Consider the following 17,914-nt stretch of genomic DNA (forward strand, 5'->3'; position numbering starts at 1 on the left):
TCCAACAAACCCCAAAACAAAACACCCTCCAACAAACCCCAAAACAATACACCCTCCAAAAAACCCCAAAATAAAACACCCTCCAACAAACCCCAAAACAATACACCCTCCAACAAACCCCAAAACAAAGCACCCTCCAACAAACCCCAAAACAATACACCCTCCAACAAACCCCAAAATAAAACACCCTCCAACAAACCCCAAAACAATACACCCTCCAAAAAACCCCAAAATAAAACACCCTCCAACAAACCCCAAAACAATACACCCTCCAACAAACCCCAAAACAATACACCCTCCAACAAACCCCAAAATAAAACACCCTCCAACAAACCCCAAAACAATACACCCTCCAACAAACCCCAAAATAAAACACCCTCCAACAAACCCCAAAACAATACACCCTCCAAAAAACCCCAAAATAAAACACCCTCCAACAAACCCCAAAATAAAACACCCTCCAACAAACCCCAAAACAATACACCCTCCAACAAACCCCAAAACAAAGCACCCTCCAACAAACCCCAAAATAAAACACCCTCCAACAAACCCCAAAACAATACACCCTCCAACAAACCCCAAAATAAAACACCCTCCAACAAACCCCAAAACAATACACCCTCCAACAAACCCCAAAATAAAACACCCTCCAACAAACCCCAAAACAATACACCCTCCAACAAACCCCAAAACAATACACCCTCCAAAAAACCCCAAAATAAAACACCCTCCAACAAACCCCAAAACAATACACCCTCCAACAAACCCCAAAACAATACACCCTCCAACAAACCCCAAAATAAAACACCCTCCAACAAACCCCAAAACAATACACCCTCCAAAAAACCCCAAAACAAAGCACCCTCCAACAAACCCCAAAATAAAACACCCTCCAACAAACCCCAAAACAAAGCACCCTCCAACAAACCCCAAAACAAAGCACCCTCCAACAAACCCCAAAACAAAGCACCCTCCAACAAACCCCAAAATAAAACACCCTCCAACAAACCCCAAAACAATACACCCTCCAACAAACCCCAAAACAATACACCCTCCAACAAACCCCAAAACAATACACCCTCCAACAAACCCCAAAACAATACACCCTCCAACAAACCCCAAAACAAAGCACCCTCCAACAAACCCCAAAACAATACACCCTCCAACAAACCCCAAAACAATACACCCTCCAACAAACCCCAAAACAATACACCCTCCAACAAACCCCAAAACAAAACCCTATGCAAGCTACAGGTGTTTGAGATTTCATTAATCGTAGTGTTCTATGGAAATGATTTGGGATGAATTTGTTGGAGAAATTAGTACTATTTGAATGGGCAGGAGACAGGCAAAATAAGTATTTTGCTAAACCCAGCGGGAATACACTGCCTATGAAAGAACATTTCTGTGATGATAAACAGATAAGCTAAAATTGAATATCGCAGCTATACAGTCCATTGGCTAGTTTATATTTTGTAACTGCAGAACAAAATTTAATTGTTTCAGAGATCAGGGATGCCACTGGCAACTGGATTTATTATTTACAGGGCAGAGGGTAGATAAATGGTTACAGTGACTATGCTAGTCTGTTTCATGCCCAGACAGTATAGAACTAGTATGGAAATTCCATTAGGAGTAAACTACCAGGAAAAATGCAGGGTAAAATCCTTAAAAAAATAGTAACTAAAGGCCAGGGGCATCCTGGTTACAAAGAGAGACCTTCCGTTCATTACTGTTGTGAGGAGTTGCGGAGAGGACCATGCAGGGGAGTTCTCTGAGGAGGACAGAATGATTACATAAGCTGGGTACTTGGCCCAGTACCCTCTGGGTATTCTTTTCTAAGACTGTACCACACAAAGTCTTGGCAACTTGTAAATAAACTATCCAGTGAATGAATACTTGTTAAATTCAGTAAGGACCAGTTCTGTGACTAAGCCACACTGGGTCCATGTCACTAAACAAACAGGCTCCAACAAGCTCTTGGGTGATGAAAATGGAAGTAGCAGAGTAAATTTCTAGGATTTTATTATTCTTCAAAGCTTTCTGCCAAAACACCCCAACTGGTTCTTTCTCCTTCTTACCCACCACCTACCTAGATGCCTCACATATACTTTCTTAAGATAAACTTAATTAAATAAGACACTCTGTTTTTGAGCCTTCACCCACCTGCCACTAACTAGACAGGACTTTCTCCATGATTCTTTCCATTATTAAAAAGCATTTTTTGTTTTAAGGGCCTTTCAAACCTACAGTCTTCTACAGCCTTCCAAGGTCTCACATAGTTTGAAATAAAAAATTCAACCTCCTTTACCAAAACAGTGAAGGTCGATGGTAAAAGATGGGCTGTGTGGTCAAGAGGTCTGTTTCTGGCCTATAAAACAGAATTGATGATAGCAACTGCCTTAACTACAATACAAGCCCACTATGAGGACCAAATGTTGTTATTTTATCCAAAATGTATGCCTAGAGCTTCTCTGGCTGCTCTGTCAGGAAATAGGATTCCTGCCACAGAACCCCTCTGCTGTCTTCAACATCACTATATGGTCTCTCAGCATCTGCAAAATGTACAGTAGAAGTAACCATATATTGAACCATTGTTAAACAGAAATGCTAACTTAATAAAAAAATCACATCACCCAAAGTTTAATAACATAACCCTTCAAAATAGTTTCAAACTATTACTTTTTTCCTCTGAAAAAAGTTTAAGTTTTACTGTAAACAAATCTGAGTGAGAGGGCTCTCAGAAGACATGCACAGAAGAATGACTAATTTCATGACACTTACATTTTTTTTCAATAAACTGATGAAGTAAGCAAGATTTGCCAGTTCCTGCATTTCCAATAACCAAGAACTTAAACAAAAAATCTGAAAGATAAAAAGAGACTGTGAAAATGACTTCAAAATGGTGCTGTGAATTTCTTCTTAGATCATGATCATCAAATTTAGTATCTTAGTTGTTAATATAACAGGAAAAAGAGGTAACTGAGTATCTTGTGAAATGACAATACACATGTTGACTTACCTTTTCACATTTAAGGATTTTAGATATTTGGCTGACATGTTAATTCAGTGGTTTTCCAAACTGTGCTCTTTGAATAATTACTTTGCAAGGTGAAAGTTTGAAAACTACTCTTGGAATGAATAAAACTTGTCCCTTTGCTAGCCACTATTCAAAGAAATATGCATATTCAATTGGCAGCAAACTTAGTTTAGAAATTTCAAGTGTTTCTCTGTACAAAAGAATAAACCTGGTAGACTTTGAAGAGTCTACCTCTTTCTTCTTCTTAAAAAGCAGGGGAAAAGGGAAAAGGAAAAAAATAAGTTTTGTCTGCACTTGCAGATTTACGTGGTCTTGCTTCTTTTCCCTCATCTGTAATTTGTAATGGCAAAAGCCAAGTTTAGGTCAGCACTTCAAGTGTGAAATTTGTCTGATTCAATGACAAACTGAATAACTTCTTCTTTACACATAGTAATATATTTAATTTGGGATATTATTTTTTATAAAATGGAAATAAAGGATTTCCAAATGGAAATTTTTAATTAGCATGATGTAGTATCAGTAACTTCATATTACCCATGTTAATTCACTTTGTTTTTTCTGTTACCAAGGAACTGTAATTCTGCATAGCTTAGGAGCTTAGGAGCTCGGGAGTACCAGAACACCAACTCCCTCCTCCCCGTTTGACTCAGCTGCTAAGACCACTCCTTACCCTTGCTCCTGACCCACCACTGCTAATCCCCACTGCTGCCTGACTCCTTCTGTGGCCTCAAAGGCTCTGCTCTGTATTCCTGGCTCCCCTGTTTGTAGCTTTGAAAGTGTCACCTCCACACTCTTTTCCAGATCAGATCAAGCACTCCCTCCTCAATTAAGCTCCAAGAGTGTGTTCCTTTACTGATGCTTGGCCTAGCTCTGTCACCAGTTTCTTAAGAACTATGTTAATCACCACTGAGAGATGAAGCCTATTCAACCTCTCATAATATTCACATGGTTATAGGCAATCAAACTAAAAATAATGCTATTAGAATTTTGTTAGCATTAAAAAGTTCCAGGCTGAGCGCGTTGGCTCACAACTGTAATATGAGCACTTTGGGAGGTTAAGGAGGGAGGATTGTTTGAGCCCAGGAGTTCAAGACCAGCCTAGGCAACATACGAAAATTCTGTTCCTAAAAAAAATAAAAATAAAAACTTAGCCGGGTGTGGTGGCACACACCTGTAGTCCCAGCCACTTGCGACACTGAGGAGGGTGTATCACCTGAGTCCAGGGGTTCAAGGCTGCAGTGAGTTAGAATCGTGCCACCACACCCCAGCTTGGGTGACAGAGCACTCTGCCTGTAAACTAATTATTCAACGGATAGGTTAAAGGGTAAAATGGACAAAACTGAGGAGAGAATTAGTGAATCAGAATAAAACCTGGAGATCACCAGTAGGCAGTACTGAGAGCTGAGGACAGAACATATAAAAGAACTCAAGAGACATGGAGGATTGAAGGAAACGATCTAACATGGGTCTAACAGGAATTTTGAAATTAAAAAAATAGGAGAATGAGGGTAGAGAGCCCATGTTAAAATAAATAATGGCTGAGAATTTTATAGAATTAAAATTAAAGGATTGTTCAAATAAAAAATAACTCTGAACCATGAGAAGAATAAATAAGGAGAAATCTACACATAAATACATAATTGTGAAACTGCAGAATACACATGAAGACTGTAAAAGCAATAAGAAAGAAAGGAAAGAAGGCTTGTAAAGAAACTAGGTGTCTTGATTCCAAAGGTCCGAAAGCAATGGGGTACTATCCTCACAGGGCTGAGAAGAGGGGCAACAACAACCCATCACTGTTGCATTTGATGTGCAAAAAAATTACCCTTAAAGCCCAGGTGGACTTCCACTTCCAAGACAATGGAGTAGAAGAACTTTTTCCTATTTTTCTCACTAAGAACAACTAAAAACACTAGAAAAGGATGGGCGTGGTGGCTCATGCCTGTAAATACCAGCACTTTGGGAGACTGAGGCAGGTGGATCACCTCAGTCAGGAGTTCGAGACCAGCCCGGCCAACAGCGAACCCCCGTCTCTACTAAAAATACAAAAATGAGCCAGGCGTGGTGGTGGGTGCCTGTAATCCCAGCTACTCAGGAGGCTGAGGCAGGAGAATTGCTGGAACCTGGGAGGTGGAGGTTGCAATGGGCCATGATTGCACCACTGCACTCCAGCCTGGGCGACAGAACAAAACTCAGTCCAAACAAACAAACAAACAAACAACAACAACAACAAAAAAAACCACCCTAGAAAAGAAATATCAAAGACTCTGAGGCCGGGCGCAGTGGCTCATGCCTGTAATTCCTGCACTTTGGGAGGCCAAGGCCGGTGGATCATCTTGAGGTCAGGAGTTTGAGACCAGCTTGGCCAACATGATGAAACCGTGTCTCTATTAAAAATAATAATAATAAAAAAAATTAGCCAGCCGTGGTAGTGAGCACCTGTAATCCCAGCTACTCGGGAGGCTGAGGCAGGAGAATTGCTTGAACCTGGGAGGCAGAGGTTGCAGTGAAGCAAGATTGTGCCACTGCACTCCAGCTTGGGCAGCAAGAATGAAACTCCGTCTCAAAAAAAAAAAAAAAAAAAAAAAAGACTCTGAAAGAGTGGAGCAAAAGAAGGCCAGTGTACCAGAGATTTCAGTGTACCAGGGATTTCAGGGCCCAAGGAATGATTTGGAAGGAAGTTCCCTGGGTTCTTTTTGCCTCTTGTATCCTAGGCTTGGAGCAGAACAAGCTGGCAACCCAGAAATGCCCATGGATGCAGACGAAAAAAGTCCTAGCAAAAGCCTGCTCTCTGTAGCCATGGGACCAAAAAAGGGGCAGCCAAGCAAGAGAGAGGAAAACTCTTACACAATAATGACTCTATTCTAGCCAAGCACCACAGCAAAAACTATGGTCCAACCTGTACCCATGCCAGCAAAGGCCAAATGGGGAGCCTAAACTTCCACCCTTGCAAGGCTACAACCAGGCATATCAATATCCCCACAAAGATGGTGTCAGAGAAGACCAAGTAGGGAGCTAGGGCTTTCATCTCTGCTGGCTGTGTAATGAGCTCTTCTGTGCCCCTGGCACAGTGTCAGTGGAGGTCACCAGGGAAAGAGGGACGAGAACATTCTAATCCTTACCCAGCAGTAACAAGATGAATTCCTCTCATGTGTCAATGGAAGCAAGTGGGGAATCTGAACTTCTAGATTCCAGAATCTAGACATGATGGCAGTGATAAGGTAGTGTCCAAGAGAGGAAGACAATTAAAAGATTTAAATAAAGATCTAAGGTCCTATAACATAATATAAAAATATCCACGTTTCAGTTGAAAACTCATCATACCAAGAACCAGGAAGACCTCAAACTGAATGAGAAAAGGTAACAGACATATTCCTATGTCAAGATGACAAATGTTAGAATTATCTGACAAAGATTTAAAAGCAGTCGTCATATCCAACAAGTAACACGAGCATGCTTGAAACAAATGAAAAAATTAGAAATCATCAGCAAAGAACTAGAAGTCTCAGCAAAGAACTAGAAGATACACAGAAGAACCAAATAGAAATTTTAAAACTGAAAAATAAAACCACCAAAATAAAAGTTCAGTGGATGGGCTTGACAGCAGAATGGAAGTGACAGGAAAGAAATCAGTGAACTAGATGACAAAATGATAAAGTATCCAATCTGAACAACAAAGAATAAAAGGTTGAAATAAATAAACAGAGCCTCAAGGACCTGGAGACAATAAAGAAGATCTAACATTCATGTCACTGGAGTCCTGGAAGGAGAGGACAAAGAGAAAGTGGTTGAAAAAAGCACTCTAAGAAACAACACTGAAAACTTAAATTTGGTGAGAGACATAAACCTACAGATTTGAAAAGCTGAATGAACTCAAACAGGATAAACTCAAAGAAGTCCATGACAAGATACATCATAATTAAACTTCTGAAAACTGAAGACAAATAAAAAGTCTGAAAGGTAGCCAGAGAAAAATGATACCATATCTACAAGGGAAATACAATTCAAATAACAGCAGATTTCTCATCTGAAGCCAGGGAGGCTATAAGAGAGTGACTGTATTTTTCAAGTGCTCAAAGAAAGAAAACCTTTCAACTCAGAGCCCTATGTCCTGTGAAACTATTTTTCTGGAATAAAGGGTAAATGAAGACATTCTCTGATTTAAAAAAAAAATAACAGAATTTATCACCAGGAAATCTGCCTGCAAAAGAATAGCTACAGGAATTTCTCTAAACAGGAAGAAAATGATAAAGGAAGGAATCTTGGAACATCTGAGTGGAAGAAAGAACATGGAAAGCAAAAACATGGGCAAATACAATAGGCTTTCCTTCTTATCTTGAGTTTTCTTCATTATGTTTAACTGTTTAAGAAAAATAGTATTATCTATATGATTCTAAAATATGTAAAGGAAATATTTAAGACAATTAAAACAAGACAGGATAAAAAGATGACAACAGTAAACTATGATATATATATATATATAACTATGATAAGTTATGTATATATGAAGTAATACACAGAGTGACCACTGAAAAAGCTATGAGCAGAGATACATTCCAAAGCACTCTTGGTAAATCAAACAGAATTCTTTAAAATGGCCAGTCAAGGCAGGCTGGAAAAGAAAACAGAAATAAAATGGCAAACCTGAGTCATACAATATCAATAATTACAATAATGTAAATGGAATAAATAAATCAATTAAATGACAAAGATTGGAAGACTGACTTAAAAAGCATGACCTAATCATACACCGTCTACAAGAAACTCACTTCAGTTATAATGATATGGACTGCTGAAAGAATGGAAAAGGATGTATCATACAAACATTAATCAAAGAAAAACAGGGCTGGCTGTATTAATATCAGATAAAATAGACTTCAGAACAAAGAAAATAACCAGAGACAGAAAGGGTCATTACATAACTATTAATACATAAGGGTAAACCCACCAATAAGATATAGGTATCTTGAACGTGTATATGCCAAACAGGTGTAAAATATGTCAAGCAGAAACTAACAGAATTAAAAGGCCGAACAGATAAACCCACCATTACAGCTCGAGATTTTAACATTAAGTAAAATGTTAACAGTATGGTTGGCAGTTTCTTATAAAACTAAACATTTAATTACCATATGACTCAGTAACTGCACTCCTAGACATTCATCTCGGAGAAATGAAGACTTTGAGTCATATAAAACCCTGTATATGAATGTTTATGGCAGTTGTATTGGTATAGCCCAAAATTGGAAACAACCCAGATGTTCTTTAACAGGTAAATTGTTAGACAATCTTTGGTACACTCATAACAAGAAATGCTACTCGGAAATAACAAGGATTAAACTGTCAATACATGCAATAACCTGGATGTATCTCCAGAGAATTATACTGAGTGAAAAAGTCAATCCGAAAAAATTGCAACTGCAAGATTCCATTTATATAATATTCTTAAAATGACAAAATCATAGAAATGGAGAATAGTGGTTGCCAAAGGCTAAGGAAAATGTGGTGATAGGAAGGAAGTCTGTGCCTATAAAAGGGCAACAGGAGAGATCTTGTGGTGACGGAAGTGTCCTGTATCTGTGTCAACATCAATATCCTAGTTGTGATATTCTGCAATAGTTTTGTAAGTTTTTCCCATTGGAGAAAACTAGGAAAATGGTGCATGAGAACTCCGTATTTTTTCTTAAAACTATATGAATCTGCAATGATCTCAAAATAGAAAGCTTAATGGAAAAAAAAATACGTGATATTATCAGACAATGACTCTGTACGTTTACTATGCACAGTCCCCAAACTGGAAGAACTAGCAAAGGATTCAAGAAGGAAACAATACCAGAAGGAAGGAGCAGCAGATAGGCAGCTGAGCTGTGCATCAATTCTTCTTCTGTGTGGTGATACATGTATTTAGATAACACAGATAAAACTATAAGGAGATAATGAATTATTCCTTGGTAGATGATGAGAATCCAACTTCATGAGGAGTTTCAGTTAGTGCTGAATTATCTGGATCTCACAGAAATCATTCTGGCAGGAATGCATCATGTTCACTCAGAGTGTTCAATGTTTGCTGGTTTGCAGCAATGATGATCTCACTCATCATGACTCCATATCAGAATATGGCAGAATCTGTACTAGTTTTATGGGTTTATTTTGTATTTTTATATCTGTGGTTTTTTCTTTTTCCTTGCTTAACAGTGGATGACATATATATAGCATACCATGTGTATGTTTTATATGTTAAGTGTATAGTGCTTAACAACTACAGAAAGGCTTAACAGGAACAGGTGAATAGCCATATTACAGAGTAATTAATGAAGGGAAAATGCCTATGTAGGTTATATAACTAAGTGTGAACTGGTTAAATAATTGTGCCCACTTAAATTAGATTTGGTGTTTATTATAGTGAACGTTAACTTGAGGGCTCAAATTCACAATAAATTTTTCTCATTCAGTTTATGATAATTATATTCACCTGATAAGGGTTTTCTCCAGAATGAATTAAGATTGAAGGGAAAGACCACACCCCAAAACAGAAAATCTAAAACAGATACATCCTACTAATGTACTTTTAACTTTTCGTATGAGAAAAGTCAAATGAGATAATAGGAAAGGTATCAAATAATTAGAATTCAATCTTGGGCAAATGTCAGCCATTCAGGAACACAGACAAAATAAAGACCAGGAAAAAAAGGTCTCCTAGCCACTGAAATAGCAAACATAAAGCCAAAAAAGATTAACTCTACAGGAGACACCTCATTTGGAATTGACCGACTTGTTTTACATTCGCTTCAAGCAGCCTCTATTACCTAATGCCCCAAACTGCAGCAGATCAAAGGTATATACTAAAGTAGGACTGTGAACTACAGGCACAAAGGCAGATGGGGACAGCAGGGGATGAGCTAGAAAGTGGCCGTAATAGCACAGCACATTCTGTGCAGCAGTCGATAGTCAATGATGACCTTGAGTGTTCAAGAAAATTAAGCCATATTCAGCAGACACAATGACCTCTGCCTTCCTAGTTTTTTCCCCAAGCAATTGTCTTGCTTTCAAGATTTCCAAATGTCAGAAAGGAAGCACGGGTGTATGGCCTCTGACTGTATGATACAGTTCATGTGTCCTACTTCCTGGCAGAAAAGGCTAAGTGCTGTGGTAAAGCACTAAAATTTGGGTAGAATGGAGTCATTTAAAGAAGGTTTCCTTCTTTAGGAATTAAAGGCTTAGGGTCTGTGATTACGAAAACTGAGATAAGAGATGCTGAAGGTTCTGAGAAGGAATAGGCTTTAAGGCAAAATAATAAGTTGCCAATTCAGAGATTAAGTTGAAAATACCTGTAAGCCAACACAGTGGAGACTTGGGGAAGCAGTTCTTATAAGGGCCGAATATGAAAAGAGAAGCTAAGTAAGATAAAGGCTGCCAAGTGTCCACTGACTGATCATCAGCATCTCTGGTGAAACCAACATCATTTCAGGTGGGGGCAAAATCCTAATTACAGTCAGTTGAAGAATGAAGCAAGTAAAACTGTTGACAAAAAGTACTGACAGCTCTTATAAGCAGTTTAGCTGTGAGGGAAAGGAGAGACAGAGGTGGTTAAAGGAGGAAGGCGCAAAGTCAGGAAGCTACCAGTGGAAAGGGAAAGGAGGGGAACAGACATGATGGGTGAAGTGGGGACCTGAAGCTTTAGAGATGGGGTCCAAAGTAGAAGGCTGGGGTTAGTTTTAGACAAGAGAGACCTTCTGAGACAACATGGAAAGGGTTAAGGATGAGGTAAGCAAGTTTGCAGACATCGCATCTTTTCCTTACATCTACTGGTGGTCATCTACTAGGAGTGAGAGAATGGGCTTGAGGAGATGTGTGAAGGTTTAAAATAGCTGATGTGGAGAGAGAGGTGGCCAGGACAAGAAAAATGATTGCTAAGTATTACTGAGTACCCAGCTGGAAGCAGAGACCATACATCTGCAATGATCTCAATCTAAAAGGAGCTCTGTCTGCACAGCAGGCAAGGCAGATGGCTGGGTAGCCAGGGCTGGAGCTGTGCAAAGTGTGTGTAGTTGAAAGAAAAAGAAGGACGAGGTGGAAGGAAAAGCCATGAGTCTTATCTGAAGAGAGAGCAGCTCATTGCCTGAAAAGAAGAAAGGGGCCAGGCACGGTGGATCATGCCTGTAATCCCAGCACTTTGGGAGGCCAAGGTGGGTGGATCACTTGAGGTTAGGACATCGAGACCAGCCTGGCCAACATGGTGAAACCCCGTCTCTACTAAAAATACAAAAATGAGCCAGGCGTGGTGGCGCACACTTGTAATCCCAGCGACTCAGGATGCTGAGGCACGAGAATCACTTGAACCTAGGAGGTGGAGGTTGCAGTGAGCTGAGATAGTGCCACTGCACTCCAGACTGGGCAACAGAGTGAGACTCTGTCTCAGAAAAAGAGAAGAAAGGGAAGAGATGGACCAGCAGCCTGAAGCTCTTACAGTGAAGACTGGATGGAGTTGGAGTGGTCAGAATGGGATAGGTGACAAAGTCCAGGGAGCAGTCAGGGAAGTGAGTACCTGAAGAGGTGGTAGAAGAGACCTGACTTCATCTTGACTAAAGTCAAGGAACTGTGGAGCGGAGTTGTTGATTGACCTCTGCAAGGACAATGCAGTGACCTAGGATCAGTCAGGAGTTGGAGCAAAGAGCAAGACCATATGATAGATGACCTTGTTGAAAAAGGACTATCCCCAGGGTCATCAGATAACAGCAACGAGGAGCTGGCAGAGGACAGAATATAAGATGACATGTACTTTAAAGGACAAAAAGTTTTGGTACAATGGTCAGGGAGGAATTGAACAGTGGGAACCTTGATGAAATGCTGGTTAGGAGAGGTGGAAGGTTTGGGCAGCAGAAGAGCACACGACCTGTAGAGGAGCGGGAAGAATAAGAAGTAAAGGAGGTGGAACAGGCAGCAAAAGCTAATCATGGGACTCTGCAGTGTGCCTGTAGGAGCTGCGGTTTACCTAAGCCTGAATTAAACGTCGTCGGCACAGTGGAATCCTGACGCTTGTAAATTTAACATTTGCAGCACAGACTCCCAACAATTGCTCCAGGTTCGTGATTGGGTCTTTGATTTTCCTGACCCATTCGCTGGGATCACACGCACTGAGGAGGCTGATGTGAGGAAGCCAGTTACTTAGCAGGCCAACTCTTTGTTACTTTCCACTGATATAATAATAATTTATATATATATAAATATAAATAATAATTATATATAAATTGTAAATAATTTATATATAAACTATATATATTATATATATCTATATTATATATAGATATATAGTTCTTCTAAAGTGGAAAACTACTCCCACCCTGGCCCAGGAGGCTCTCGTATCTTCATGAACCCAGGTTCCAGGTGCTGTGGAAGCTGCCTAGGGACAGTGGGGCAGATGCTGTGTGGCAAGCTGTAAGATAGTCAGCACAGCTGCTCAAGTCACTACGACGAAGAACTTTGGAATGAAACCCAATTTGCTTACCTTTTAATCATGTAAACTGGCCCTAATTTAACTTTCCTTTGCATCTTTCAGGGTAAACAGTAACTTAAACCATGTTAAGAAGTCAGCTCAAAAGACTCTGAAACCAAATAGATCCAGGAGGTAAGGATGGGGAAGAATTAAAAATGGACTCTAACTTTATCTTCTAGGCAAACACAGGAAAAATAGAAGATGGGGCATAGGCGTGAATAATTTGTTGGGTTTGGGACGTATTGCATTCAGATACCTGTAGGCCACCCAGGTGTAGTTAGGTAGCTGAAAAAAAGATCTGTAGTTTGAGTGAAGGATGTGACTAGAAATATAGATGTTACAGTCATCAGAGCATCAGCAGTAAAGTCACAGGCATGGATTGGAATACTTTACAGTTCAAATGACCATGAGAAAGAATAATATTTTGTTTTTTCAAAAAACCATGTTTTCAAAGTTCTCGAGCATGGAGTCATTACATGCCTCCCTGGACCAACAGCACCTGCACAGCCCGGGAGCTGGTCAGATGCCGATCTCCCTCACCCTCCAAGTCAGGATCTACATTTTAATACACCAGGGGACTCGTGTGCACATTAGTTTGATAAGCCACTGGTGCAATGTTTCCCAAACTTTGGTACTTGAAATGTTCACCAGCTTTCAGTGAATGAGAAAAAGAAAATGACAAACATGTATAATCATATATTTATTCAACTTGAAGAAATGTCCTTTGTTTTGGTGTTACAGGATTCCTTTGTTGACACGTTTACCTGTTCCATCTTTCATGAAATTAAGGTAAAGGGCAATTGGGGTGATTTCCCTAACAGCAAGTTATTTCATACTTTATTGGAACCAGGTGACTTTGAAATGCTATTTACAGATGGGCACGGTGGCTCACGCCTGTAAACCCAGCACTTTGGGAGGCTGAGAAGGGCGGGATCATGAGGTCAGGAGTTTGGAGGCCAGCCTGACCAACATAGTGAAACCCCGTCTCTACTAAAAATACAAAAAAAAAAATTAGCTAGGTGGGGTGGCGGGCGCCTGTAGTCCCAGTTACTTGGGAGGCTGAGGCAGGAGAATCGCTTGAACCCGGGAGGTGGAGGTTGCAGTGAGCCGAGATCATGCCACTGCACTCCAGCCTGGGCAACAGTGCGAGACTCTATCTCAAAGAAAAAAAAAAAGGGAAAAGAAATGCTATTTCCTTTACCAAGGATATCTTCTTCACTCCATCTTGCCTTGTCATCCTAAATTTCTCATGAATCGTATTTTGATGAGCAAAGCCTATTATTTTAGTTTCTTAGGGCTGCCATCACAAAGAACCACAAACTGGGAAGCTTAAAACAACAGAAGTTTATTGTCTCACAGTTCTGGAGGCCGGGCATTCAAATTCAGAGTGCTGACAGGGTCAAGGTCTCTCTGAAGGCTCAAGGGAAGGATCCCTCCTTGCCTCTCTCTAGCTTCTGGTGGTTGCCAGCCACCCCTTGGCACTCCTTGGCTGGTAGATGCATCCCTCCAATCTTGGCCTCCATCCTTACATCTCTTTCTCTCTGAATGCATTTGTGTCTAAGTTTCCCTCATCTTATAATGACACCAGTCACTGAATTAAGGCTCACCATAATTCAGTATGATGACCTCATCTTAACTTGATTACATCTGCAAAGACCTTATTTCCAAATGCGGTCACATTCACAGGTACTAGGGGTTAGGACTTAAACAGATATTTTGGGGAACACAATTCAACCTGAACAGCCTAAAATGATACATTTTTAAGGAAAATATTCTGATAATTCTCAAAATTATACGGCAAATACTGTAATACTGTGCTGTTTTCAAAATGAAGCACCAAATAAAAACATTAAGAGTATATTTTAATAAAAATGAGCATAGAACCAGCAATTTGAATTGTATTCTTCTGTTTCATTTGTTATTCCCATTGTAGACGGCATAAACTCTAATATATGTAGAGATTTTGTATTAGATTTTTCCTCACTCTCGAACTGCCCCAGCACTTAATTTTAAAAGAAATTCCTGGCATTTTCCACTACGTATACTTTTCAGCTCCTTTCTGAACATCGCTGCTTAGCATCAAAATTACTTTCAGCCAATTTGTAATCTCCCAGGTCTCAGATGGCTGAAGCAGAGTTCCTTGGGAAGTCCCAAGCCATACTAACTGGCCAGGGCTTTAAGAATGTAGTGTATCTAATGGCATTTGGTAGAACTGTTTCATATTCAGACTAAGGGTTTCATCCAAAACCTAAGATTTCAATTTGTTTCACGATATTACATAAAGTATAGTATTCATGTGGTGACTTCAAAGCAACAAAAATGTTCAACACTACTCAGTCTGTGGAAGGTGAAATACTGTTTTAATATGTTAAAAAGCATATTAAATGAACACATTAATGAGAGGTAGCTCATAAACAGTACATTTCAGCAGGGCACAGTGGCTCATGCCTGTGATCTCAACACTTTGGGAGGTGGAGGCGTGAGGATCACTTGAGCCCAGGAGTTTGAGATGAGACTGAGCAACAGAGAGAGACCTCGTCTCTACAAAAAAAATTAAAAAAAAAAAATTAGCCAGGTGTGGTGGCATGCACCTGTGGTCCCAGCTACTCAGGAGGCTGAAGTGGGAGGATCACTTGAGATGGGGAGATGGAGGTGGCAGTGAGCCGTGATTGTGTCACTGCACTCCAGCCTGGGTGACAGAGCGAGGTCCCATCTCAAAAAAAAAAAAAAAAAAGGGAAACAAAAACCCAGTACATTTCATTCCTCATCTCTCTGTTAAGCTACACAGAGCCTCCTTTTACAGAAGAGCAAATAAGCACAGAGTACAAAGGAGTTTAAAGGTTAGGCAAACATTCCTTCACCAGCTCAGAGGCAAATGTCCAGAAGAGAGCCTGACTGTTTCACTTTTAAGGAACAATGCTGTATAAATATGGCCACTGATACGTCAAAGTGACAGCCTAGGACTTGGTTCTAGGTGACTTTTACTTCAGCTTGGCAAACTTCTACTGTCCTGCTTGCTCCTTCTAAAACTCATTTTCTTTTTTTGAGACAGAGTCTCACTCTGTTGCCCAGGATGGAGTGCAGTGGCACAATCTTGGCTCACTGTAAACTTCACCTCCTGGGTTCAAGCAATTCTCATGCCTCAGCCTCCCAAGTAGCTGGGACTACAAGCGTACCACCATGCCCAGGTAATTTTTTGTATTTTTAATAGGGCTGGGGTTTCGCCATGTTGGCCAGGCTGGTATCGAACTCCTGAGCTCAAGTGATCCGCCCAGCTCGGCCTTCCAAAGTGCTGGGATTACAGGCGTGAGCCATCACCTCTGGCCTCATTTTCTATTTATTAGTTTCTACTAGTTTTCGATTAATTTCCTCTATTAGAAGAAAAGATTCAATTCAGAGTTGCAAAGTAAAAACATACTTGGAAGTTACCATGAAATAAGAATACTAATGGTCAAAGCCTTATGATCAGAATGTAATCAATCTGTGAAGCTCAAAAGTTCAGTTAACTGTGTCTGAAGTGGAGATGCCAAAGATATGCTCTATTTTATCAGTTGTTATCATGCGTATACGAAAAATGAAACATAAAAGCTCTATCTCCTGAACTCTTCCAATCCTTTCTTACGGATTCATGACCCCCACTTGCTTTTCTTATTTGGACATTCCACCCTTCCCCTAGTGCTCCGTGCTCCTTACTCAGGTTAAAGAAACTAAGCCGCAAAGGGCTAAAGAGCACTTGAAAATAAAGAAGTGCAAAGATGTAACCAAAAATTGCTAAAGACCATGTTTTCCTTACAACATTTCTGACTGTGGTTCTCTACAGGAAGAACCAGACCACTGCCATTTGCAGAAACATTTGCAAACACTTGTCCTGATGAAGGCATCGACTTACGGGAGGATTTCCTAAGCCTTCTAGGAACAGATGTCATGCCCCTTTGTCACCAAGAACAGGGCAGTACCAGTCACAGGAGTCACTCACTGAAGGTGGACCAAATGCACTGTGACCCCAGCATGGAAGCCCTTCCAAAAGTTCCCATTTTTTCTTACAAGACAAACTGACGCCTTCCTCAAGACCCTCTCCTCTCTGCCTCCTCATCCACCTCTCCAGCGTGGTGCTCAAAACACACCCTTCTTGAGTTACCCACAGGCCTGAGATGTTCTGCGTGCTGCCTGGTTAATGCCTCCCTGACACCCCTGTCTGGGTCATCTTTTCTAACACACTTTCACGGACCACACTCCTTCAGAACTCTTGCCTGGTTTTTAATTATTCACTCATTAGTATCACAATTGGATTAATACTGCATTCCCTCAATAGACTACGCTCTATGAGACCAGAGCCGTGTCTGCTGTGTTTCTGCAGGACGTACAGCCCTCCCAGCACGGTGCCCGCTTCCCTAATGCCATTCCACAGTATTTGTTGCAGAGAAGGAAGCAGCATGCCAGGACAGATGGAGACAGGACTAATTTGGCTTGAGGTATGTAATTTTGAACTTGAGCCTCTCTCTGGGACTGTAAAACTCCAAATCAAAGTCTTAATCTGAGAATACATACATCTGAAAGAGTGATTAGGGACTGGTAAACATCTATTAATATTCAACTCTGATACAAAGTACAAGTTGTTTATTCTTACCACGCAAGGCCAAAAAAGGGGAGGAAAAAAAAAGCACACAGCATATGCACTGGGAAAGCTTTCGCTTATTCAAAACAGTATTTGTCAAGCACCTCCAGGTCTGGGTGCTGCAGGGGAAACAAAGATTAAACAGCCAGGGCTTTGCTTCCAAGGTGCTTACGGTCTTAAGAAGGAGACAAGACATGTTTATAAATAGCCAAAATGCAACCCAGAAAAGGCTAAAAAACACTGAGAGGGAGGGAGAAATAAACGAAGCAAGAGGTCTCCGGAGGAAGAGATGAATGAATTAGCCTATTAATAACTCCTCACTGTAATCCCAATGTAAAGCAAGGAATTCCAAACCAGGAAAGGTCAAACTGAAGTATTTGAGGAACACAGGCGTCGCCCTAAGCCCTTCACAGGCTCGCTGGGGATAATATCGCAGCTGAAACGGAACATCAAGCTGGCTTTCCAAACCTTCAGTTATTTACATTAGACTGAGAGGGGAAAAGCGCTAAGAGTGCAAGAGCAGAGAAAGAGCAAGAGGAAACTTGAAAAGGCGGATCACGCCAATGCGCTGTGCACAGCCCCCCCGCGCCCCGCGCACCCGCTACCCCACCCGAGCCCCCAGCGGCCCGCGTCCCCCATCCCGGTCCCAAGCCCAGACACCTCCGAGATCCGTCCCCCGGCTCCGGCCGGCACCACCGCCACCCTCAAGACCCCCGCAGCCCAGGCCCGGCCCCGCGCCACCGACGACCCCCGCGGCCCGATCCGC

General features: G+C 41.0%; 1 protein-coding gene across 4 annotated transcripts in view; it reads right to left on the reverse strand.

The window, feature by feature from the left end:
• Positions 1–17,914, reverse strand: part of RAB4A (RAB4A, member RAS oncogene family) — a 35,612-nt gene that overhangs the window by 17,449 nt on the left and 249 nt on the right. For 3 of the 4 annotated variants that reach the window (XM_016940561.3, XM_063790753.1, XM_063790746.1), the window contains exon 2: positions 2,785–2,865. The exons of the other annotated variant lie outside the window; for it this stretch is intronic. In XM_016940561.3, coding sequence (XP_016796050.1) covers positions 2,785–2,865 — 81 coding nt within the window. The remainder of the gene's footprint in view (positions 1–2,784; positions 2,866–17,914) is intronic. 4 annotated transcript variants of the gene reach the window in all.

Source organism: Pan troglodytes, chromosome 1 (genome assembly GCF_028858775.2).
Source record: "Pan troglodytes isolate AG18354 chromosome 1, NHGRI_mPanTro3-v2.0_pri, whole genome shotgun sequence".
Taxonomy (NCBI): Eukaryota; Metazoa; Chordata; class Mammalia; order Primates; family Hominidae; genus Pan; species Pan troglodytes.